Consider the following 25,688-nt stretch of genomic DNA (forward strand, 5'->3'; position numbering starts at 1 on the left):
TTGTTAAAATCATAAAAGGCAGGAATAATACATACATTTAAAACATTTTAAAACATTTTAAAAATACCCACAAAACATTTATTTCACACAGCATCCTTAAAAAGGTCACTTAGTTAAAGTTAAAATTAATATATAGAGGTTCACTTTTAGTTTAGAACAATACAGTTCTCGGGCTTCTTTTGTTTTTTCCTCTATAAGCGGCTGTTAAAAAACTAGCAACACAGAAAGTGACATGTGCGTCTGGTAACCGTTGAAGAAAAAGCAAGGCTGGTCTCACTTGTATAAAGCCCATGGTTTTCAAGAGAGGTAGTAGATATTTTCCCCTCTCCAAATTGTAAAGCCCACAAAAAAACATAAAATGGAGAGTATCCTGATTAGAGAACTGATCACACTCACAAGGTGGTGCATGCTCAGGTTTTCCCCATACGGGGAAACAGCCTAGTGAGTAGTGGATCAAGTTCATTCTAAATCTGGTTAATAAAAATCTATGCAGGGGTTTAGTAACAAATTGCAGATATGGTTCCATAGCGGGGGAAGAGGACAAGACCAAATGTGCTCTTACTAATGGTTTCTTGACTTCCAACTCCTCTCTATCTAAACGTATCCTCCCCTGGAATTCTTTCTTAATCCAAGCAATGTCCCTTTTCCTGATGTTTGAAGGTGTTGTATATAGGTCTGGTCTCCCGAGGGCAGTGAAAGATGACTTTATATATTTCAACCATATCATCAGTGATTGAACATCCGAGGCACCTGAGGGGGGAAGGAGGAGATTGCCGATGTGGGGAGGCAGGGTAGAGGGGTTAAGATTCTTCATGTCCCTTTTCCATGTTTTGGATTTGATTGGTTGAGTCGGGTTAGGTTTAACTTTTTCATTGATAAAGAAGGTGATAATGTGGTGATCTGACCAGTCGCAGGGTAGAATCGTCTCCAGTTGTGTAGCGTTCTCTTTGGCAATGATGAGATCGAGTATCGAGCCTTTGTCGTGTGTTGGTCTATCGCATATTTGGGTGAGGTCAAGCGAATTAAGGAAAGTTTTGAGACTATTCACCACTGTGTCTTTCTGATCGTTCCAGTGGAGATTGAAGTCACCCAGGTAGACTTGGGTGGTCTGCCGACCGGCATTGGAATTGATCATGTCCATGAGTTGTTGGGTGAATATGAGATTGTCACCAGGCGGGTGATAGATGAGATGTAAAGCACAAACTTGCTTGCCCTCGCTGGTGATGTCGAGGCAGAGGAGTTCACAGGAGGAAAGGGAGGGGGAGGTGACTTTAGTAACGGAGAGGTTGCTCCTAAAAATGCATGCAATTCCCCCGCCCGTCTTGCCAGGAGACCTGTCCAGCCTAATGATGTGATAATTGGGGGGGACTAGGATGTCCATAATCGGGGTAGAGGCTTCAGTAAGCCACGTTTCCGTTAGAATGGCTAGGTCCAGATCCATGGCTGAGACGAGATCAGCAATATCGGAGGAGTGTCTCTGGGCCGATCTGCAGTTCAGTAGGATGCACTTGAGTTTGGGAGAGAGAAGGGTGGTCGAGCTTTCTAGTGTGAGGGGGACTTTTCTGAGGTTGTTAGGGACGGAACGAATAGTTTTCTTACCTGTCGGTGTAGTTTTGCAGCTTGAAGATCTTTCTGGATTCACTATGCTGTGCATTATTCCGCGGTCTTGTGGTTGGGTCCGGATTCGTAGTCTTTTCTTTGGTTTTTTTTTTTTCTTCTTAGCCCAGGTGGGCGTCGGCGTCACACCCCCTTGGGTGTATTTCCGGTGACGTCGGCATGCTTCCTGCGGAAGCTCCCACTCTTGGGCGCCATCTTCGGGTTCTTTTTTTCCGTGTTTCTTTCGTTTCCGAAGTAATGGCAATGTTCTAATTAGTTGGTATTTTACCGCTCTGTACTTCTTAAATATCCTTTCTTATGTTAACCACCTCTTCTCTCTCCAGCCTCATCTTTCTGGCGGAGGTGGGTGGGTTCGCTAGTGAATCCAGAAAGATCTTCAAGCTGCAAAACTACACCGACAGGTAAGAAAACTATTCGTTTTGCAGCGTGAATCTTTCTGGATTCACTATGCTGTGCATAGATTTTGTAGCGGTTTCTCATTTCTGTGGCGGTTGGGTGGAAGATGAGCGTTGGGTATTGAATATGTGCTGTAGCACCTTCTGTCCAACTTGAGCTTCCTTGTTCATCTGTATGTCCACACAGTAGTGCTTCGTGAACGTGTGCACCGAAGCCCATGTTGCCGCCAGGCATATGTCTTGTATGGGTGTGTTAGCCAGGAAGGCTATTGTAGCGCCCTTTTTCCTAGTGGAGTGGGCACGTGTCCCCTCTGCTAGCTCTTGTCCTGCCCGCTTGTGGCAGAGTTGGATTGTCTGTGCGATCCATCGTGCAATGGTCTTTTTGGTTACTGCTTTTCCCATGTAACTGTTGGCGAATGACACAAAGAACTGTTTTGTCTTCCTGTGTCCCTTCGTCCTTTCGATGTAGTGCATGACTGTCCTTCTGGCGTCCAGGGTGTGCAGAGCTCGCTCTGCCGCAGTTGTTGGTTTTTGGAAAAAACTCGGTATCTGTATAGACTGGTTCATGTGAAATTTAGATACCACCTTCGGCATGAAGTTTGGGTCAGTCCTCATCACAACCCTGTCATTATGTATTTGTATGTAGGGTTCTTGTAGCGTCAGAGCCTGAAGCTCGCTTACTCTGCGTAGGGACGTTATTGCAACCAGGAAAGCTGTTTTCATAGTTAGCATCTTTAAGGACGCCTTGTGGAGCGGTTCAAAGGGCTCTTTCATGAGTTCCGTTAGGACTATGTTCAAGTTCCATGCCGGTGGCGGCACCCGCTTGGGCGGTGCGATCCTTTTCGCCCCTTCTAGGAATCTCTTCACCACCTGTGATGTGAAGAAACTCCTGCACGTTTCACCCCTTGTGTAGGCGACTATTGCTGCTAAGTGAACCCTCAAGGAGGATGAGCTAAGGTTCTTCTCTAGCAAGTGCGTCAGGTACTTTAGCACTGTGGAGTCCCTCTTCATTTTATTGTGAAGCCTTTCTTGTCTACACCATATTGTGAACCTCTTCCATTTCGCCCCATAGCACTTCCGAGTGCTAGGCCTTCTTGCCTCCCGCAGGACCTTCAGTGTACTTTCTGGCAACCTTAAATGTGCGAACTCTATGTCCTCAGGAGCCACGCTACTAGGCTCATGCTCTCTGGCTCTGGGTGCAGCACCTCTCCGTTCTGCATGGAGAGTAAGTCTTTCCTCCTGCTGAATCTGTGGGGTGCACACTGTGTCATCTCCATGATCTGCGAGTACCATGTCTGCCTCGCCCACTGTGGTGCGACCAGTATCAGTGTCATGTTGCTCGCTCTGCACTTGCTCAGTACTCTGTGCATCAGTGGTATCGGGGGAAAGGCGTAGGCAAATGTCCCTGACCAATCTATCCATAGGGCATTCCCCAGTGACCCCTCCTCGGGCTGCCTGGATGCGAAGTTTCGGCATTTTGCATTCTGGCGTGTGGCAAACAGGTCCACCGATGGAGTTCCCCATCTGTCGAATAGGTGCCTTGTCTCCTGAGCATTGAGCTCCCACTCGTGGGATGCTGAAGTCTGCCTGCTGAGCCAATCTGCTTGTATGTTGTCCTTCCCTGGCAGGTGTATGGCCAGCAGGTCTATCTTGAGAGGGATTGCCCACCTCCATATCTCCTGTGCTAGCGTTGAAAGCGGGGCTGACTGGGTGCCCCCCTGCTTGTTGATGTAGAACATCGCAGTGGTATTGTCTGTTTGTATCAACACCTTGTGATTGTACAGTCTTGTCTGGAAGGCTTTCAGTGCAAGGAAGATTGTCTTCAACTCTAAGTAATTGATGTGTTTTGTGGCATCCGTCGGTGTCCACAGTCCTCTCACCTTGAGCTCCTCCATGTGAGCGCCCCATCCCTTCAGGGATGCGTCTGTGGTGATGGTCACTGTTGGCGTTGGGGGCGTTAGAGGCTTTCCCCTTGCTATGTTCTCCATGGTCCACCATGTCATCTCCTTCTGCACTTCGTGCGTTACAACCACTAGATCCTCCCAACTGCCTGTAGCTTGTGACCATTGCTCCTGTAGCCATTCTTGAATGGGTCTCATGTGGAGTCGTACATTCGGTACCAGGTGGATGCATGATGCCATCATCCCCATGATCTTGCTCGCAGTCCTCACTGTCCGAGCTTGTCCCTTCCGGTAGAGGCGAGTTTCCTTCACCAGCGCCCTCGCCCTCTTCTCGCTGGGGAACACCTTGCCCTGTAAGGTGTTGATCTGTGCTCCCAGGAAGATCTTCACTTGTTCTGGCTCCATTGATGATTTCTTCCAATGGATGGAGAACCCCAGGTTTATGAGCGTGCTGGTCACTGTATGTGCGTGCAGCTTGCATTTCTGGTATGAGTTTGCTTTCACCAGCCAGTCGTCCAGGTAAGGGTATACGTGTATCCCTTGCCTTCTTAGGTGCGCTGCGACTGCTGCGAGGCACTTTGTGAACACTCTTGGTGCCGATTTTAGACCGAAGGCCAGTGTCGTGAACTGGTAGTGGCTTTCTCCGACGGTGAACCTGAGCATGTGTTTGTGCTTTCTGTTCATTGGGATGTGCAGGTATGCGTCTTTGAGGTCTATAGTGACCATGAAGTCCCCGATCTGCAATTGTGGGAGCACCTCTTGCAGGGAGGTCATTTTGAATTTCTGCGTTCTTATGAATTTGTTCATGAATCTTAAATCGAGAATGGGTCTCATTGTCTCGTCTACTTTTGGTACCAGGAAGTACGTTGAGTATACTCCTGTGTTTCTTTCCTTGAAGGGTACCCGTTCTATGGCCTGCTTCTGCAGGAGTTCTTTTGCTTCTTCCTGAAGGCACTGTAGCTGTTTGCCTGCTAGTGGTTTCCTTTTTGGTTTTTTGCTTGTTGGCCTCCCCTCCAACTCTATGCAGTATCCGAATTGGATAATGTTGAGGATCCATTTGTCTGATGTGATTTCTCTCCACTCCTGGAGGTGGTATCTTAATCTTCCTCCCACTGGTGTCCTGTGGTCGTAGGTGTCTAGTTTGTCTTGACCCATCTGTACGTGCTGCCCCCTGGGTTCTTTTTTGCGGGCGGGCACACGGAGTTTTTTGAAGTCACTTGGAGGTGGGCTGCTGGCCCCCTCTTCTATTTTGCCCCCGTCCATTTCTCCCTCGAAAGGACTGGCCTCTTTGTTGGTACTGCCAGGGCTGCTTCTGATGACCCTGCTGAGTCTGCGAGTCTGCCCGGTGCGTTTGCTGGAAAGCCTGGTGTGATGTACCTGGCTGGTTTCCGCCTCTCCCGCCGGGCCTCCGTGACGGGGTGCCCCTCTTGTTCCCTCTGAACTGCAATGCCCCCATGGATCTTGCTGTTTCGTTATCTTTCTTCAGTTGGCTGAGTTGTTCATCAACTGTTGGTCCGAAAAGCGTGCTGCCGTTGAACGGTGTGTTCAGGATGCTGTGTTGCACCTCCGGTTTGAAACCGGATATCCTGAGCCAGGCGTGCCTCCTTTCCGTGACGCCCATCATCATGAGCCTGCTGGCGGTGTCTGCCCCATCCAGGGCCGTCTTAAGGCAAGAATTTGCCGCATTCTTCCCCTCTTCAATCAGCTTTTCGGCTTTTTGCCTGGCATCCTGGGGCAAGTCCTTCACCAACTGCCCCAGTCCCTCCATGATTTGGTACATGTGCCTGTTTATCAGGGCGTTGGAATTAGCCATGCGCCAGTGGGTCGCGGCATTCCGTTCGATCCTTCTGCCCACCAGATCCATCCTTTTGCTCTCCTTATCCGGTGGTGGGCCCGAGGTAGTGGGTACGTTAGCCCTCCTCCTTGCTGTGGCCGTGATAATGGAGTCTGCGGAGACCGTGCCCTGAATGTAGGCCGGGTCCTTTGTGGCATGCTTGTACTTCTTCTCAGTTCTGGGAGTTACTGCCTTGCATGTTGCGGGCTCCCTGAAAGCTTCCTTCCCCTGAGCCAAGACGCTCTCGAGCATTGGAAGGAACTGGCTCCTCGTTTGTGTTGGGAGTAATGTTTCCAGAAGGAAGTCTGCTTTCTGCTTCTCTTCGTCGAGCTTGAGCTTGAAAGCTGCTGCGGCAGATTGTATCACCGAGTTGTAGGCCCCGATGTCGTCCGGCGGCGAGGGCCTCGAGGGGTAGGTGTCGACCACCTCCTCCGGGCTGTCGGTGTCGACATCGATGTAATCTACCTCCTGAAGGTCAGAGGGTGCCGACTCAGTGTCTGTCCTGCCCTCATCTTCCTCCCCATAGCTGTAACTTTCGTAGGGATTCTCGTACTCCTCCTGGTCGTCGAGCACCTCGACGTCCTGGTCTTGCTCGGTGACTTCGGCGATCTCTTCTTCCTCCTCGACCACCTCCATCACTGGTGGCTTGGTCTTGTGAGGGATCGTGAAGGCTTTCATCTTTGCGTCGAAATCTTTCTTCCGCTGCATGATGTTCTCCATTTCTGCCTCGAGGCGCCTTCTTTTCTTTTCCATCTCGGCCGCGTGTTCCGCGTCGGATGGGTCGGCCGCTCTCTTCGACGGATGGCTCGTCGCCGTGCCTCTCGGAGTCGAAGTTTTCGACGTCGAACCGGATTTCGGGTCTCTGGTCGTCGTCGTCAGTTTCGGGTCTTTCTCCCTCGTCGATCGATCCTTTTCGGGGACGATTTTCGACGTTTTCTGCTGATCAGCAGCTCTCGGCGCCGGGGACTCCTTCTCGGAGGATCCGCTGGGCCTGGGAGTAGTCGCGGACGCCGCCTTTTTTGGCGTCGGCGCTTTCGGGGTCTTGCCCTCGATTTTTCTAGACTCAGAGTCTCTCGGGTTCTTGGGGGCCGAAGAGTCTCCTACCTTGTCAGAAGTCTTCGTGTAATCGGTCTCTACGACCGTGTAGCTGTCGTCTTCGGCGGCAGCGTTGTCTTCTTCCTCGGAGGACATCCCCAGCTCGTAGAGTGACGGAGTCGGGGCCTTCCCCTGCAGGGCGGCGTGTGCTACCCTCTGCCTCTCTCTCACACGAAGGGTCTTCGGGGTGAAGGCGGAACAGGCGTTGCAGTCTCCGCTCTCGTGGTCCACCGGTAGGCAAAGGTTGCATACCGGGTGCTGGTCCTTCTGCGCGTACTTGTGGTGGCAGTTACGGCAGAACTTGAACGGCGTGTTGTCCATCCTCTAGCGTCCAGGGCCTCTCTGGTCGCGTGTTCGTCGACGGTCGTCGAAGATCTCGATGGAAAACGCCTTATCCTTGCTTGTTTTTCGTCGGTGAAGTCCCCTGGAGTCTTCAGGTGACTTCTCCTCGTCTTTTCTGTATTTTCCTTCTTCTTTCTCCAAAAATGTCTGGAGCCCAAACGGGAACGATCCAGACCCGACCGCGGAAAAAAAGAATCTGAAGATGGCGCCCAAGAGTGGGAGCTTCCGCAGGAAGCATGCCGACGTCACCGGAAATACACCCAAGGGGGTGTGACGCCGACGCCCACCTGGGCTAAGAAAAAAAAAAAAAAAAACAAAGAAAAGACTACGAATCCGGACCCAACCACAAGACCGCGGAATAATGCACAGCATAGTGAATCCAGAAAGATTCACGCTGCAAAACCTCTGTTGTTGAGTGATGGGCACCTCAGAGGGTTTGTAAGAATTGTGGGTATGGGGATGTGTGTGTTGGATATGTGTTTTACCGGACCTGGGCCATAAGAGCGTAGGAGAGAGCATAAGTCGCGGTCCGACAATGCGTTGAGGGCACGACGGGGGCGGTGGGAGTTATTGCGAACTGGGATAGTCGGCCAGCGCGGGTGTCGTTGGAGGCGAGGGTATGTAGGGAGGGTGCGTCGTTTGTGGGGTAGAGGGATGGTGGGAAGATGGGGGGTGCGTCGTTTGTGGGGTAGAGGGATGGTGGGACGTGGACTGGGCTGTGAGGAGAGAAGGTCTTTGATTGCGTGGACATCTTTTTTGATTTGTAGAATATCCTCTTTGACTTGTTGGAGGTTGGATAAAGTCAGGTCAGGAGGTGCATTGGGGATGGGGTTGGTGGTGAGAGCCATTGGTGAATGGTTGAGTAGTGAGCTGGAAAGCGGGCAGGGTATCGAGGGGGGGGATATACTAGCGTTGTTGGAAGGTTCTGCGGTGCTAATGAGTGGGCTGGCATTCAAAGTGTGGGCGTGTTTGTGGGCGAGGAGTGTGGGTGAAGTAGGTGAAGTAGGCGGTGGGTGGGAGAGAGGGGGATGCTAAGGTAAGGGAGGCGGTATGTTCTGTATCTTTTATTGGGAGGGTGAGAATGTCGTGGGTGGGAGTGGGGGGGGAGCTGGGGAAGGAGAGGTGTCCGCCGTGGGGGGGATGAGAGGGGGGGGTGGATAGACTCCGAATGGTGGTGAGTTCAGATGGTGGCGTGTTGTGTGTGAGATTTATTGTGTCAGGTGTGAGAGACTCGTGGATGAGAGTGGGGAGGGAGCTGGGGAGGGAGAGGAGTCTGCCTTGGGGGGGATGGGAGGGGGGGGTGGATAAACTCCAGGTGGTGGTGTGTTCAGATGGTGGCGTGTTGTGGGTGGGAGTTATGATGTCAGGGGGGAGAGGGATGGGGGGGTATGAGTGGGGATAAGAGGGGTCATGTTAGAGGGGCGGCTAGTATATGTGATGGAGAAATTTGTGACTGTCCTTGGGGAGTGTGAGGCGTTAACAGCTGGTGGGCCGTTTACTGGGGTGCTGGGGGTAGAGGTGTTGAAGGTGGGGGCAGCGACATCAGGGGTGATATTGCTGGTGGAGTTCTGGGTGGGGGTCCGCAGCTTGGAAAGGTGCTCTTTGAACTTGGGGAACAGGTTGTCTAGTAGTTCCAGGTTCTTGTCCGTGGATTGAATTAGGACAATCCCGTTATTGTAGATAGTAATGGTAGTCCTGCCAGGGAAGAGGTGGGAAGGTGTGATAGAGAGAGTTAGGCCATGAGTTGTTTTCCTGGTGGTGGAGACGGTGAGTAGGGATAGGAACGCTTTTCTCCATTGGGCTCTGCGTGAGGTGTGGAAGATGATATCAGTATTCAGGGCTCCATTGCCCGGTGAGAAGTAGGTGTCGGCAAAGGGTGTTTCAGGGTGCGACCTCAAGAAGTTATGTTTAAAACGTTTAGTGGCTTTTTTGGTGAGAGTGGAAGGGTATTTAATTCTAAAAGTGTGCTTGCCGTTGAGCTCCATTTTAGTAGGGCTGTTGGGTGTAGGAGATAGGAGGACAATAAAAGCTGTCAGCCGCTAGTTACAGGGCAAAGGAATGACACTAGTGAGTGACCAGAAGTATACTGACCAGAACTTCCTTGAAGTGCTACATCCGTCAGTACCCCCTCCCCCCCAACAGAATTCCCCAGTGTCTATAACCTCTGGTGTATAACTCGGGCACTAGTTAGACACAGGTAGAGTTCACTTACATTACTCCCAAGGCGCCGATGTGCCCAGTGGTTCAGTTCCTTTTCATATCCAGTGGTTACCAAGTACAAGGCTAACCTTAATTCTCTATTCCGTCTACTGTTTCGCTCACAGCTTATAAGCCCTGTGGTTACCTATTTTCCATTGTTGCAGGTTGGGGTGGTGAGGGACAGAAGCATGTAGCAGTCCTGCTGCTGTGGTTGTGGATGTTTAAGGGTTGTGGCTGCAGCTGTGGCCTTGTTTGGAGCTTACAAGCCTGCTAATTTTGGTGGGTTGGCTTACACAGCAGCCTTCATCTTCAGCAGTTGCAATCTCCCTAGGTCGGGTGTAGATGGTATGCTGGTACTGGGGTGCAGCCTCCATGCCAATCTTAACCTAGTGGAGGACTTCAGCAGCCGCCACCTCTCGACTTACCAGGACTCACACCATCTGTGGTAATGGTGTGTTCTGATTAACAAACGTGGCAGTACCAGTCTGACAACCAAGATGGTGTGCTGATCAAACACAATGCTTGCAATTTTAAACAACCCTGATTAGGTTTGTGAACATAAGTGATCATGGAAAACGGGGAAACCCTTCTGCGAACGGGGTGCCACTAACACCATTCCCTTGTAGCGGCTAACGTTTTCAGGTTATTCCCCACACCAGAACACACTGGGCTTCTTCTCCTTGACTGTCTTTCCTTCTGCAGGGCAAGGCACACTCTTTCCCTCTTAAGCACAAGTATCCAAAACAAGGGCACATTGGCGTGACATTTCTGCACCGGCCTGTCATGAGCCTTCCTGAAGCAGTGATCAGAGACAGATGCTGCTTAGGAACCTTCTCACCTTGAACAACAAAAACTATTGTGCCACCCTTGAACGTTCACCAAATGGCCGTGCTCAGAAGAACTTATCACCCTTTTCTAACAAGGACCTCACTGAATTTCTAAGGGAAGACCCAGCTCTATCCTCCTTCACTTCAGTGTCTTGTTCTCCGCACCCCAGGCCCAGGAATTGGTCAATACACTTCTACTTTCTGGGGAAGTAGAGTAGCCAACATTCATCTTGTGCCATGCTAACCTAGGGTACACAAAAGTGAGCAACCCAATATACCCTTGAGGGTTTGGGCAATAGATATGTTATGGTAATTGGACCTTCAAGGGTTTTAATTGTCTTTATGTTTCAAATATTATTTTAAATATCTACAATCGTACGACCTGATATATTTGATGCTGTTAATGCACAACAACTGTGACAAATGTTTTTTAAGTCAATTTCTGTTTGTCACTAAACAGTGATCTTTTTGAGACAAAAGAGAGCAAAAGAAAGGGTGTATATGAAAGAGTATTCGGATTTAATATTTGTTACAAGGGTACATGATAGATATACAACGTTGTAAGAGAACATACAAATAAATTGATCTACAAAAATTCTCTATACAACAATTGCAAGAGCTTTTCTACCTATTTACAATCTAATTTATTATCCTGTAGAAAAAGCATCAGAACTTCCGTGGTTGAGGGTCTCCCAAGATATGATTTTTTATGTCCTGAGGATGGTCTCGGAAACGCAAGAATAGAGACCGAAACGTCGACGCTTGCTTTTTCTACCGGATAATAAATTAGATTGTAAAAGTGGTGAGATGCTTTATGTTTCAAGACTATTTAATGAGCTTTAAGAGAAGATCCAGACTGAAATTATCCACTATGAGATATGGAAAGATCTTAAAGCTGACATTTCTGATCCCAACACACATACAAGATTGAAGCACCTTGTAAAGGTTTAGTTCCCGGGGTAGCAGAATAGAAATAATTCTTTCTTTTACTCCATACTGATGATCATCAGGGAAGCATGGAATTAGACCGCCACACATCATGCCTGTGTCTTTCTGTTTAGGTCAGGGAGAAAAGAGATGGAGCAAAGATGCTGGAATGAGGATGAGTGGTAATATTAGAGAGGCAATACCTGTGCCATGATTGGTGAATGCATTTTAAGTCAAGGAAAGAAGATACTAAATTTAGTCAACGTAAATGAGGCTTTTGGTCATGTTTATAAGACATGTCAGCAGAGTATATATTTGTTGAGGCATGCAATAATCACAACAAAGGCATCTCTCAATTCAATATGTAATGCCAAGAATTTGATATGTACAAACGTGAAAGTAATGTGAACGGATCTGAGTGAATATGATAACGGGTACATCATTGGAAACTAATTAAATATGACATAATGCCCAAACCCGTATCTCCGTATGTAAAACATGGATTTTCTCAAGACAAACTTGTGCGTCCAGAAACAAAGAGCAAACTTTGCAATATTCGCTCTCATTAATGAAGACAAACACTACTTCAACACCTTTCATCCCAACTGAAGCAATGCATGTCTAAACAGTCACTGCTGTTCTAACAGTTTGGAGGAGGGGGAGTTTGCTTATGAGAAGGGAATATGGCAAAGTAAATGTCTGCAACTGATGATTTAATACTCAGTTCAACATTTTACCTTCATCATGGGTAGGTAGCACCCTGAAGGCTATCAAAGAGCGCTCTGTATTAACTCTGAAAGCAGAGCATTTCAATAGTCTTGCATTACACCAATACAAGTTAACAACAGCAAATAGAAAGTTCAAGGTGAAGTGTTTGTCAAGCATATTATATACTAAAATACATTTAAAACAAAAAAGATGCTTGCTGTGTAGAGGTAAATAAAAACATCACGGATAAAAGGGAAACCTCATTAGCTAAAGGTCTGTTGCTGATGAGCAGTGTGCAGGTACAACAGTACAGTCCTTTCAGTGAGGTTGCAATCGGGACGTAAGGAGGTAATTTGGGCCAAGATCTTGCGTGTGCACTATGCCCTTATGGACTCAAACATTTAAAAGCTCAATAAATTGTCCCCAATTCACTCATCTTCAGAGATCTTCTCCACTGTATGCCACACTTTAATTATTTATTGTATTGATGTTTTATAAACATGAGCATTCGTTTATGCGAACCTGGCTACCTTGATACCTTGCGGGTTCACAGCATAGACTCATCTGTATCCCGCACAAAACCCCAAAACTTCACAACATTACATAAAATAGATGCTAAATACGTAACCCACAGGTTGAAGGATAAAGAGACTTGAGCATCGTATAAGATATAAAATGACATGTAGACTGTCTAGATTACGTACCAGAATTCTGGGTTTTCAGAAAGAATGCCCACATTAAACCCGCCATCAATTTCTGGTCCAACTTCAACAAGAAACCGGGCCAGATTTTCTGCAGTTTCTCTAGTGCTGGCATCAACTGAAAATTAAACAAAAATATATTTGTAAGTCACAACAGATAGGATATAAACTTTGTTTATTTCTATCACTGCTGCCTGTAATGGTAATCACAGGCCAGGTATGCTCAAAAAAGCGTTATTCTGTGTCTACCAAACTGTAGGAACCTGCTTTAAACTATTGGTACCAAGCCTGGTAGTTAAAGGCTGAAATGTATGACTTGAAGCAAATAAATTAAAGGTGCCTTGACAGTATTTTGAGTGTTAGCACAACCAAGCCATACGTAAGCGTGATATAATGGCGATCAGTCGTCCCTTAAGAGGTCAAGGAGTTGCCTCTTTGGAGTCATTCCTAAGGGTACATCAGTCTCCAGCTGACAAAACTGGAGAGTATCCTTCAATCCTTTTGGAAAACAAGAAGATATATCACTTACGTTCTGGGGATTGCAGTTGGAATGATGTTGACTCCTCAGATGCTTCAGAAGCAGTTGCTTTAGGCTTCTCTGCCTCTACAATGAGGTTTTTAGGTTGATCGGCCTCTACAGAATATACTTCAGGTTCCGTGGCCTCTTCAGCAGACACTTGTCTGTCAGTGGACCGTTCAACACAGGGCATTGTTTTCTCCTGAACAGACTGACTTTGGGAGGGCTGCACAACACCTGCTGGGCGTTCTTGCACTACATGATCTAGGCCCGTCTGCGTGCCTGATGTTACAGTTTCGTTCTGCAGAATGATTTGGCCATGGACAATTTTTTCCTTTAGTTCTGCAAGTTCATTTGCAAGGGCCACTGCTCTCATTGACTTGTTTGAAAAATCTTCAGATGACGTTTGGCATGAATCTGCCTGGACCGTTACATCCTTAACAGATTTTTTCAATTTTTGCAGTTCTGACAGTTTTAATCTGTAATATTGGTATTCCACGCTACTTTCATCGAATAAATACCTAGAAGAGAGGAAGCCACAAGGAAATAAATCAGTGTGAGGGCAAAAAGAAAAAGAAAAAAGAAATCTGCAAATATATATTAACGCATATTCTTTTAACTACCTCTGCTGCAGCACAAGTCAAAACTGTCACCAATTAGTTTTTCCTGTAGTTAGAGAATTAAAGAAACAAGCATTTGCAATGCCATAGGTCTCGCATTTACACAAGTCTGAGCTATTGGCATTCTAAATGATAAAGCCTTTTATTTATGTTTTAGTTTTTAAAACATAAATAAAAGGCATTGTCATTTCCAATGCCAATAGCTTAAACTCGCTTAAATGCGAGCCCTATTGCATTGCAAATGCTTGTTGTTAAAGGTAGGGTTTAACACTTACACTCAGCTGTGACTTTCTGTCTCCAGTAAGCGAACACATCACTTGGAGAGGGAACTGCCACCTACCTGGATACACGAAATGTAAAAAAATTATCTACATTTACCAGAGATTCATTTTTCTGCAGAAGAAACTAAGTGAGCAGAAAATGGTGCCCTCTACTGGACCAAATATGACATTTTCTACTTTTGATTTGTTTGCTACGGTGTTGCAGTGTTATCTCCAAGCTGACATGGTGATGTTTGTCTTGCATATTGTTTTGCATATTGTTAAGCCGATTAAGGTCCGATAATGCGTAAAGATGCATTTAACCTGAATACCAACATTGCACTGACATTTTTGTCCTTCTCTTAATTCTAATAATTGGATTTACAACAAGCACGAATCACGTGGTGTCCAGTTAACCAATAGGGTGTAGGGTCTCGAGGGCGGAGTGAAGCGGCGCTTGGTCGGTCCGGCGGCAATCAGTGATGTCAGGAGAGTACGAGAGAGTGGAGTTTCGGTGTCTGCGAACCTTGGAGCACGGCCAGCAATGACCCGTGAGTACATAGAATGGGGGTGTTGTGTGTATGCAGTGTGTATGCAGTGTGTGCCTGCCTACATGTGTGCAGTGTGTGTTGTGCAGAGTGTGTGTGTGTATGCATGCAGTGTGTGTGTGTGTGTGTGTGTATGCAGTGTGTGTGTGTATGCAGTGTGTGTGTGTATGCAGTGTGTGTGTGTATGCAGTGTGTGTGTATGCAGTGTGTGTGTGTGTATGCAGTGTGTGTGTGTGTGTATATGCAGTGTGTGTGTGTGTATGCTGTGTGTGTGTGTATGCTGTGTGTGTGTGTATGCTGTGTGTGTGTATGTATGCAGTGTGTGTGTGTGTATGCAGTGTGTGTGTATGCAGTGTGTGTGTGTATGCAGTGTGTGTGTGTATGCAGTGTGTGTGTATGCAGTGTGTGTGTGTATGCAGTGTGTGTGTGTGTGTGTGTATGCAGTGTGTGTGTGTATGCAGTGTGTGTGTGTATGCAGTGTGTGTGTGTGTATGCAGTGTGTGTGTGTGTGTATGCAGTGTGTGTGTGTATGCAGTGTGTGTGTGTATATGCAGTGTGTGTGTGTATATGCAGTGTGTGTGTGTATGCAGTGTGTGTGTGTATGCAGTGTGTGTGTGTATGCAGTGTGTGTGTGTATGCAGTGTGTGTGTGTATGCAGTGTGTGTGTGTGTATGCAGTGTGTGTGTGTATGCAGTGTGTGTGTGTATATGCAGTGTGTGTGTATATGCAGTGTGTGTGTGTGTATGCAGTGTATGTGTGTATGCAGTGTGTGTATGCAGTGTGTGTATGCAGTGTGTGTATGCAGTGTGTGTATGCAGTGTGTGTGTGTATGCAGTGTGTGTGTATGCAGTGTGTGTATGCAGTGTGTGTGTATGCAGTGTGTGTGTGTATGCAGTATGTGTGTGTGTGTATGCAGTGTGTGTGTATGCAGTATGTGTGTGTGTGTATGCAGTGTGTGTGTGTGTATGCAGTGTGTGTGTATGCTGTGTATGCAGTGTGTGTGTGTATGCCTGCCTGTGTGTGTGTGTGTGTGTGTCTGCCTGCGTGTGTGTGAGTGTGCGTGCGTGTGCCTGCCTGCGTGTGTGTGAGTGTGCGTGTGCCTGCCTGCCTGCGAGTGTGCGTATGTATGTGTTAGTCACTTGCCGGGAATGTGCAACAGGAGATGTGCACAGCGCTGGGCGTGGCAGCAATAGGTCTTTCGCTGGACAGGGAGACCTAAAAAGTGCAGTTTGTTTGCATATTAACAAAAAGATAGTTTGAAAGCACTTGTTCATTTTGCAGGAGTCTTTTGTAACATTTTTAAAATAGTGAATTCCATGCTGACACTGCTTTCGTTTACATTTGGGGACCTCGTAGCACTATAAATACACGTGCCTTTTCCCCCAAAGCATTAATTATAACTTGGGAATCTGTCTCGTTACACACCGACAAGTGTAATAATTCCATTACCAAGCTGAGCATCCATAAAACATTGCATTTGCCCCCGATATATATATATATTTTTTTTTTTGTTAAGGTATGTGCACCATGGTTTATAGACATTTTTCAGAAGGAGAAAGGCTTACAACATAACTGTAGACGGTTTTGTTTTTTTGGCAGCCTTGTGTCTGACTCTGTCCCACGCTCGCTGACCCCGCCCCAAAGCACTCAGGATCACAGTTCCCATTACTATTTTAAGCACTTCAATGGCTACCCAACCGCGCGCGCCAATAGAGTCTCATCCAAAGGGCAATTAGAAGCACATGAATTAGGCCTCATGCATCAACGCCTTCTTCCAAATAAGCGCGCAGGAGGGTACAAAAACAAACAGAAACGCGTATCGTGTTCAGGCCTCTGCACCCTGCCAATGTGTAAAGTGCACATTGCATAACGTCGCAACTGAAGTTGGATTCCTGCTTGGCCTCCAAATCGTTTTAAAAACATCTGCTCTGGCTCGAACAACAATGTGCTGACTGACTTAATCACAGATTGCTGGCACTCTCTGAATGCGAGCTGTACACTGGCGGGTCCACCCACCGAATCACAGACAAGCATCATTTCCTAACGCGCCCCCCCAAGCCCCCCTCCCCCCTCTCTCTCCCGTCCCGTGATCCCGGCTTCCACGGGAGCGCGCGCTTTTAGTGCCAAGACACACCAACGCGGACCCTCCGAGTAACCTTAAACGTCTTCTTACATCACGTGACAAAGCCCCAATCTCCAGCCGCGACCCCCGTTTTACTTAAATGACAAGTGTCGAGCGGCTATTAACCGCCTGGAGTCTGTCTGGGAAGAGGACAAAAAAAACCCTACCCGACCTCCGACACATGGACACAAACGATCTGAGCATTACAAGCCTTTTCAGCTCCCTCGCAGGCTACAACAGACAAGAGACGTGGCTGAAGTCCGGGGTCAACTCACATAAAATGCAGAGAGGGGCAGATGATGAAGAGGGCTGCTGATTGACCCTAAAAGAGGCGAAACCAAGGCCTACCAGCGACCTGCAGCACAGAGACGAAAGAAAGGCACTGACCAGGCTTATCGGCATGCCTGGATTGCAGTATTTTTTTTTTCACTGAAAGTTTTCCCAGAACAATCAGTCACCAAAGAGAATAAAAAAGCAGGCGCTGCCCGGGTGAGGAGCGAAGAAGCCCCTCCCGCCCGCCGTCGACGGGTCTTCCGTTGCTAGGCAACGGCCCCACCGGCACCAATCCCAGCGCGGCTCCTCGTCTGACGTCAGAGGAGCTGCGCTCGGGATTTCTCAGGCTCCCGATGTTCCCGGGCTGCGGCGGTGTTTACGGGGAGCCAAATTTTAATTTCCCTACAATGCCGCTGTGGGAGGCGGCGGTGATTTCAGACAGCGCTCCTTCTGCCACAGAGCTCCACAGTGCCTTCCCATGCGTAAGGGGAGAGGAGCCCGGTGAGTGGGGTTGAGGGTGGGGGTGTACGCGCGTGTTTCTGTTTCAGTGTGTCTGTGCGTGCGTTTGTTTAAGGGGGGGTGCGTGTGTGTATGCAGCGTGTGTCTGTTTGAGGGGGGGTGCGTGTGTGTATGCAGTGTGTGTATGTGCGCATGCGTGAGAGTGGCTTCGTTTGTGAATGGGAATACGAGGCACGGCGACGTGCGCGCTCCCGAGGTCGAATCTCGGCCTGCAAATGCGCGTGGCACTTTGCTGTCCTCATGCCCCGAAAAGTAACTACACTAGTTGTCTCGCTAGACAGCAAAAGCTTCGCTTTTGCTTACATCTAGCGAGACCTAAAAAGGCATACTTATGCCCATTATTGAAGATAACAAACCTTGTCCCACATGACCCAAACAACTACAGACCGATTACAAATGGCCCTTCCCTGGGCAAACTGATAGAAAGAGCAGCATTCACCCAGATGTCACAATTCATTGAAGATAACTACATACTTTCCAACTTCCAAACCGGATTCTGTCCAGGAAGAGGAACAGAATCTTTGGGATGACCTTAAAAACACAGTAAACCGGAAAGTGGTCGCTGCACTACTTCACTTGGACCTTTTAGCTGCCTTCAACACAGTTGATCACTTGAATCCAAAGACTCTACAAAGCAGGCATAGAGGGGACTGCTTCCGACTGGATTACAATCTACTTTCCAAACAGAACAAATGTCATCCCTACTCCCCTCTTTGTCATGCAAACCGTTCTTCACAAAAACAGGGGCCTTTCAAAGCTCTATCATTTCACCCATGTTTTTCTACATTACTGGCAATGATCAATGAATTTTAGCTCACACGCTATAACTACACTGACGACACACATACTCAAACTAAAACGCCCGAAAGACATTGGAAACTCAGAAATCTTCAGTTGGCTCGGAGCCATTGAGCAGTGGACGACATGGAGCCACCTCAAACTGAATGCGTCCAAAACGGAAACCACTCTGCAGCTGGTCTGACTGCCAGGGACCACCTCCTAAAGTATCCAAGAAGTAAGAAACCTTGGAGTTACCATGGACTCCAACTTATCAATGAATGCCCAAGCAGATAAGTTAGCAGGTTCAAGCGTCATTACCATGAAAACTCTAGGACGCATCTTTCCCCTCCTAGAATTTCCACACACAGTCCAATCTACTATCTCTCTTGTACTGTCCAAACTAGAGCACACCAATAACGTCTACCACAGATTATCTGGAAAAACTATGAAAAGACTACAACAGATTCAGAACTCTGCAACCAGACTACTCCTACATGTAAAGCCACAAATCCACTTCTTTCCTGCCTTAGAGGGCCCTCCATTGGTTACCGGTTGCCAGCAGATTCACCTTCAAGTTGCTTTGTATCACCCAAAACACAATACATAGAACTAGACTGCTCTTCATCAGGAATAAAATCACCAAATACATTCAACAAAGGAACCTCTGCTCAAGATTGCCACCTCACCTCAAAACCTCAGCATATAAGAAAAAAAAACATGGGAGGTACATCTTTCTTTGTTCAAGCAGCCAAACTATGTAACTCATTACCCCCACGGTTAGCTATCTTATCTTCAGAAGATTACTCAAGAGTTGTCTCTTTCGTTAATGATCACCATACTTAAAACACAAATTAATAGCATATGCATGTAAGCATGTAGCATTTAATTATATGTATGTATTTAGATATGTGCATTTCTTGAAACAAATATAGGCCCAGGGATCCTCCCTCAGCCTGACGCTGTTCAACATTTACATGGCCCTGCTTGCACACGTAGCCCGATAGCACGACCTCAACATAATCTTCTACACCGAAGACACTCAGCTAATCCTCTCTCTCACCAAGGACCCCATCACCGCCAAAGCCAACCTCCACGAAGGAATGAAGGCCGTCGCAAACTGGATGAAGACAAGCCGTCTGAAGCTGAACTCAGACACGACGGAGGTCCTCATCCTAGGCTCCAACCCTCCAGCCTGGGACGACTCCTGGTGGCCGACAGCACTGGGGGCAGCCCGACACCCACCGACCATGCACGGAATCATCCTCGACTCAACGCTCTCAATGACCAAGTAAGTCAACGCCGTCTCCTCCTCCTGCTTCAACACCCTCCGCATGCTCCGCAAGATCTACAGATGGATCCCGACAGATACAAGAAAGACAGTCACCCAGGCCCTCGTCAGCAGCACACTCGACTACGGAAACGCCCTCTATGCGGGAGCCCCGACCAAGCTCATCAAACGACTACAACGCATCCAAAACGCCTCGGCACGACTGATCCTCGACGTACCACGCCACGGCCACATCACCCCCCACCTGAGAAACCTGCACTGGCTCCCTATCAACAAGAGGATATCCTTCAAGCTCCCACAAAAGGCACTCCACAAGACCTGACAGCCTACCTCAAAAGACGGCTCGCCTTCTATATCCCCAACGGCCAGCTACGCTCCGCCGACCTCTCACTCTCCACCATCCCGCGCATCTGAAGAACAGCCACCGGTGGGAGATCCTTCTCCCATCTCGCCGCCAAGACATGGAACACCCTCCCACTGAGCCTACGACAGACCCAAGACCTGCTGACCTTCAGGAGGATACTCAAGACCTGGCTGCTCGATCAGAAGCGCCCCCCCCCCCCCCCCCCCAGCGCCTTGAAACTCTCGCGGGTATGTAGTGCGCTTTACAAATGATTGATTTAAAAATATATAGATAATCTTATAGGTCTACTTAACAAATGTATATATTACTTATGGTTACAAAAAATATATATACATGGGTATTATTTAATCCAACATAATGTGCATATGTAATCAAAACATTTGTATCTACAAGTGCTTCACTAATGAAATATTGGGGGAAATATATAACATATACAAATACATTAAAAACAAATGCATAAAACTTTCACCAAAAAATTAATACAAATACATTAACGTTATGTAAAGCAACACTTGAAAGCCTGACTTTTTATCTAACTACTTATCGATACATGCACATGGGACTTTATATAGTACAACTTTATATCTCTATTATTTTTCATATGCAGGTATACCATTCTATGTAGTTATGTACCTATATGCTTACTTTAATCCTTCAGTAGAAATAAAGAAAAGGTATTCAACTCTCTTCAATGCACTACTCTATATCTCATCTTATACCTCTCAATATATCCTCTACCTCCGCTCGGACTCATCCCAAACATCACTGTACTACTATGATGTCTAAAATAAACTTTTGTAGACTCTTCCCTCCTCTATCCCCCCTTTGACTACTCATCCCAAACCTCATTCTATTACTATGATCGCCCCAACAGCCCTTTCTAAACTCTATTCCCACCGCTAACTCATCCCAAACCTCACTTTACTGCTATGATGTCCCAAAAAACACTTACTAGACCCTTCCCTCCTCTGTCCTTCCTTTAACTAATCTCAAATCTTATTTTACTACTACTCTCTCCCTAATAAACCTTTCTAGACTCTTCCTTCCTTTGACTAATCCCAAAACTCATTTTACGGCTTTTGTCTCGAATACCCTAGGTAGACTCTACCCTTTTGTCCTTCCTTTGACTAATCCCAAGCCTCATTTTATTACTACCCTCTCCCCAATAACCCTTTCAAGACTATGCCCTCCTTCGACACATCCCAAACCCCATTTTACTACTATTAAGTCCCTAATAACATATTGTTATGTATATGAACATTGGTACTGTATGACTTATATGACAATTATTTTACTTTGATTGCAGTCACATGTACAATGTCTGGGCATACAAGTTTGTTATTTGACCTTTTTCGGTTGTTTCCCCGCTGTATTAATTCTTTATACGTTTTAATAAATACATTTGATATTCCATTTGGAAATTTGACACAGATATCATATTTCTCTGTAATATGGTTCATGGCATCTCAGAATAAGGGACCTTTGTTCCTTCAAAATACACATACCCATGGTCCCTTCATATTCCCTGGGTTAAAGTGAAAGTAGATATCCACTTACATTTCACAAGAAAATACAAAACTTTCCCATTAAGCAAGAGAAGATCCATTTATAAAGACAAGGACAGCAGCATCATATATATCGGCTTGCCAAACAACGCAGAAACATCTACTCACTGGGCTTTAACTTCTCGGATTTCACTTACCAAAATTCTGGTTTCTCTCCTTGATAATCCTTCACCCTCCATGTTTTAAAATTATACGCTAATAGAGTGCGAATCACCTTCACCACTTCGGGATCCACAGGCCTGTTACCTAAAAAGCAAAGAAAAGAAAACCACCATTATATGAGGCCAGCAGCTTGCTTGCATGCATGCATGCAAACAAGCCGACTACAGTTGAAAGAACCAATGGTAGCAAGGGGTTTGTGGGGGAGGAGTCTGAGTTTTCCCACATCGCTCCACAGACTTAGAATTCAATTTTGTTGCACATTTGGCGAGCTATAATATTTTCGGTGTTACATCATTGAACGTTCCTCTTATGTGGCGCTATATTTAACTTTTTAGTATATTGGGGTAATGTGCCACATATACAAACACCAAAGGAAACAAACACAGTTCTGAGTAGGATCTGCTGTGTTTGATACCAACCTTGCCTCACTGGAAGGAGAAATGTGGAGGTTGCATGACAAATATAGATCAGATCAAAGGAATGTCACTGGCTGAATCATCAGATCTCCTGGGAGCATTACTTTAGAATGGTAGCATACAGATGGAGGAGCATGTGATGGACATACAAGAAAACAGGGAAACATTAAAATTAAAGAAAATCCATGACGATTCCTGATGGGAAGGTTGGCTATGGCAAAAGGAAGGAAGAAATGCGTTACTTACCTGTAACTGCAGTTATCCAGTATTAGTGTCTTTCATAGATTCACATGCCTGAATCATTCCCCGTCGTCGAGACGGGAGCCTCCGGTATATAAAAAAGTAATGTCCTAGAGACATACATAGAGAGAATAGGCCTAAAGGTCTCACCTTAGTAGCCTATCCACGTCCTTTTGTAGGAAGGACCAAACAGAGCAGGCCCCAAGGGTCCCACCTTGGTGGCCTATCTGGGTCCTTTTGTAAAAAAGGACCAAATAAAGTGAAACAGCCAATCAGCTACTACCTCCTTCTAGAACCTTCCTGTCAGGAGCCCAAGTCTCTCAGATTTTCGTACGCACCAAGCTAGTTAGGCGTAAACTCCTTAGAGAGAAAGGTGAGCCCTGCCAGGGGAGGCGGGAGGGTGCATGTGAATCTATGAAAGACACTAATACTGGATAACTGCAGTTACAGGTAAGTAACGCATTTCTTATCCAGTATTTGGGTGTCTTTCATAGATTCACATGCCTGAATCAGAGTAGCGAGCAATACATAAAGCACATTCTGTGTGAACATCAGGTACAAGCATGTAGATAAAGCATATCACATGACCATAAATCACAAAATGCAATGCAATATACATACAATAAGAGAATGTGCATACCCGTAAAGGATGGAGGGATGTAGTAGGGCTCACCTTACTGAAATAGATGGCGAAGCACTGCTCGGCCCACTGCTGCATCCTTCATCAGCTCAGTATCCAGGCAGTAGTGCCTGGTGAAGGTGTGCGGGGACTTCCACGTCGCCGCTCTGCAAATGTCCAATATCGGCACTCCAGCGAACAACGCTGCCGATGTGGACATGGCTCTAGTCGAATGAGCTTTAACACGTGAGTCTAAAGGTCGCCCAGCCTTGTCGTGACAAAAGGTGATCGCAGAAGAGATCCATCTTGAGATGCTCTGCTTCGTCAGGGGCATGCCCAGTCTTGGTCTACTAAAGGCAATAAAGAGCTGTGTTGACTTTCGAAAGTGTCGTGTCTTATCAATGTAGAATTTAAGGCACCTCTTCAGATCTAGAGAATGTAGAGTTCTTTCGGCTGCCGTGGTAGGATTCGGAAAGAACGATCTAAGCACCACTGGTTCGTTAAGATGGAAGTCCGAGGGGACTTTTGGAATGAAACGAGGGTTAGTCCTCAGAATTACTCTGTTCTCTCGAAATTGAAGGAAAGGATCCTGAACAGATAGAGCCTGCAATTCACTGACCCTTCTAGCAGAGGTTAGTGCCAGGAGGAGGGCCGTTTTCCAAGATAGGAACTTGATGTCTGCCTTATGGATGGGTTCGAAGGGATGCTTCATTAGTTGATGAAGAACCACATTCAGGTGCCACGATGGAGGAACAGGTCGCGGTCGTGGAAAGGACCTATATAAACCTTTCAGGAATTGTTTGATGAGTCTGTCCGCCCACAAAGAAGGGCCCGTAGCCGTTCTCGTGAACCTTGAAATTGCTGCAAGATGCACTTTGATGGATGTATGCGCAAGGCCTGATTGCGCAAGATGTAACAAGTATGGCAGCAGCTGTTGTGGAGTGGCATGGAAGGGATGCAAGCCATGATCCACACACCAGGAACAGAATCGCTTCCATTTTAGTGAGTATGTTTTGTTAGTGCTGACAGCTCTAGCTTTTGCAAGGACATCTCTGCAATCCTGCGGGATGCTCAGGTGGCTGAACTCGCGGTATTCAGGAGCCAGGCTGACAATTTCAGAGAGCTCAGGTTCGGGTGGAGAACCTGCCCTTGAGACATCGTGATCAGGGCCGGAAACTGCTTCAGGCGAAGAGGAGGCCGGGCAGATAGGCGATGAAGTTCCGTGAACCAGTGCTGCCTCGGCCAGGCTGGAGCAATGAGGATCAGAGTGCAGGGTTCCGATTTCATCTTTCTGAGGACCCTGGGTATTAGTGGGAATGGCGGAAAGGCGTACGCAAAGACGTTGCGCCATGCGATGGAAAATGCATTCCCGAGGGTTCCTGAGTGGTGATGCCTGCTTGCGAAGCTTGGGCATTTGGCGTTCTCTCTGGTGGCAAAGAGGTCTATGGCGGGAGTGCCCCACTCCTTGAAGATATGGTTCAGCACCTCCATGTCCAATTCCCATTCGTGGGAAGGAGACGTCTCTCTGCTCAGTGCGTCCGCCAAAACGTTGTCCTTGCCCGGGACATACTCCGCTTTTAATTCTATGCTGTGTTGTAGAAGCCAATTCCAAATTCTTTGCGATTCTCTTGATAATGAGATCGAACGTGTCCCCCCCTGTTTGTTCAGGTAATGCATCGTCGTGGTGTTGTCCGTCCTGACGAGCACCGGGGATTGACGAATGCGTGGGAGAAACGATTGGAGAGCTAGGAAAACTGCTCGTAATTCCAACAGATTGATATGCAGTTTTGTTTCTTGTGTCGTCCATTTCCCATTGATTTGTAGTTCCTGGAGGACTGCCCCCCAGCCTTCCAGTGACGCATCCGTAGTTATTACATGCGGCTCCGCTGGGAGTAGGAATGGCAAACCCTTCGACAGATGGCGGAGTGACATCCACCATTGCAAATGGTTGATAATGGGTCGAGTGACTCGTATGCGGTCCTCGAAAGAACCTGTGGCTTGCGTCCATTGTCTTGTTAGTGCTTCCTGAAGAGGACGCATTTTCAGACGGCAGTGCGGAATGAGCAGTATGCATGAAGACATCATCCCAAGGAGGGACTTGAACGTGCGGACTGGGAGAGTCTTCCTCGAAGCCACTGCCTTGGCTAAGGAGATGAGTTTGTTCTTTCTCTCCCGAGAGGGGAAAGCTCTGACCCGCTCCGTATCCAGAGTTGCTCCAAGGAACGTGATGACTCTGTTGGGTTCCAGAACCGACTTTGCGGCGTTGAGGGTCAGTCCCAGGCGGTGGAAAATATCCAGACAGGCGCTGGAGGATGAGGCTGCGCCGGCCTCCGTCGGTGCCTTCACCAACCAGTCGTCTAGGTATGGAAAAACCTGGTGGCCTTGCTGACGAAGGAACGCTGCCACTGGAGACAGGCATTTCGTAAATATCCTCGGGGCCGATTTGAGACCGAATGGAAGGACACGAAATTGGTAGTGGTGTCCTGCCACCGCAAACCTGAGGAACTTTCTGTGTCCTTTGAGAATAGGTATATGGTAGTAGGCGTCCTGAAGGTCTAAAGACGTCATGTAGTCCCCTTCCTCCAGAAGACCCAGGATTTCTTGCAAAGTCACCATACGGAACGATTGTTTCTTTAGGAACACGTTGAGTGCCCTGAGATCCAGGATCGGTCTCCACTTCTTTCCTTTTTGGTGGATTAGGAAGAAGTGGGAGTAGAAACCTTGATTCATGTGGGCCCGTGGAACTTTCTCTATCGCTCCCTTCTGCAACATAGAAGTTATTTCCTGAAGAAGTAATCGCAGGTGCCTGTGCGAACGGTGGCACGGAGGTGTTGTTGGGGGAGTAGAGG

At 47.3% G+C, this 25,688-nt stretch overlaps 1 protein-coding gene across 14 annotated transcripts in view; it reads right to left on the minus strand.

Annotated features, from left to right (window-relative positions):
- Nucleotides 1-25,688, minus strand: part of LOC144798493 (uncharacterized) — a 181,092-nt gene that overhangs the window by 64,401 nt on the left and 91,003 nt on the right. For all 14 annotated transcript variants that reach the window (XR_013603554.1, XR_013603553.1, XR_013603552.1 and 11 more), the window contains exons 6-8: nt 21,540-21,648; nt 13,076-13,584; nt 12,550-12,664 (exon numbers count right to left, since the gene is read on the minus strand). Coding sequence is in view for 11 of the 14 variants with exons in the window: in XM_078669400.1 (XP_078525526.1) it covers nt 12,550-12,664; nt 13,076-13,584; nt 21,540-21,648 (733 nt within the window). In the remaining 3 variants the exon portion in view is untranslated. The remainder of the gene's footprint in view (nt 1-12,549; nt 12,665-13,075; nt 13,585-21,539; nt 21,649-25,688) is intronic.

Source organism: Lissotriton helveticus, chromosome 12 (genome assembly GCF_964261635.1).
Source record: "Lissotriton helveticus chromosome 12, aLisHel1.1, whole genome shotgun sequence".
Lineage (NCBI taxonomy): Eukaryota > Metazoa > Chordata > Amphibia > Caudata > Salamandridae > Lissotriton > Lissotriton helveticus.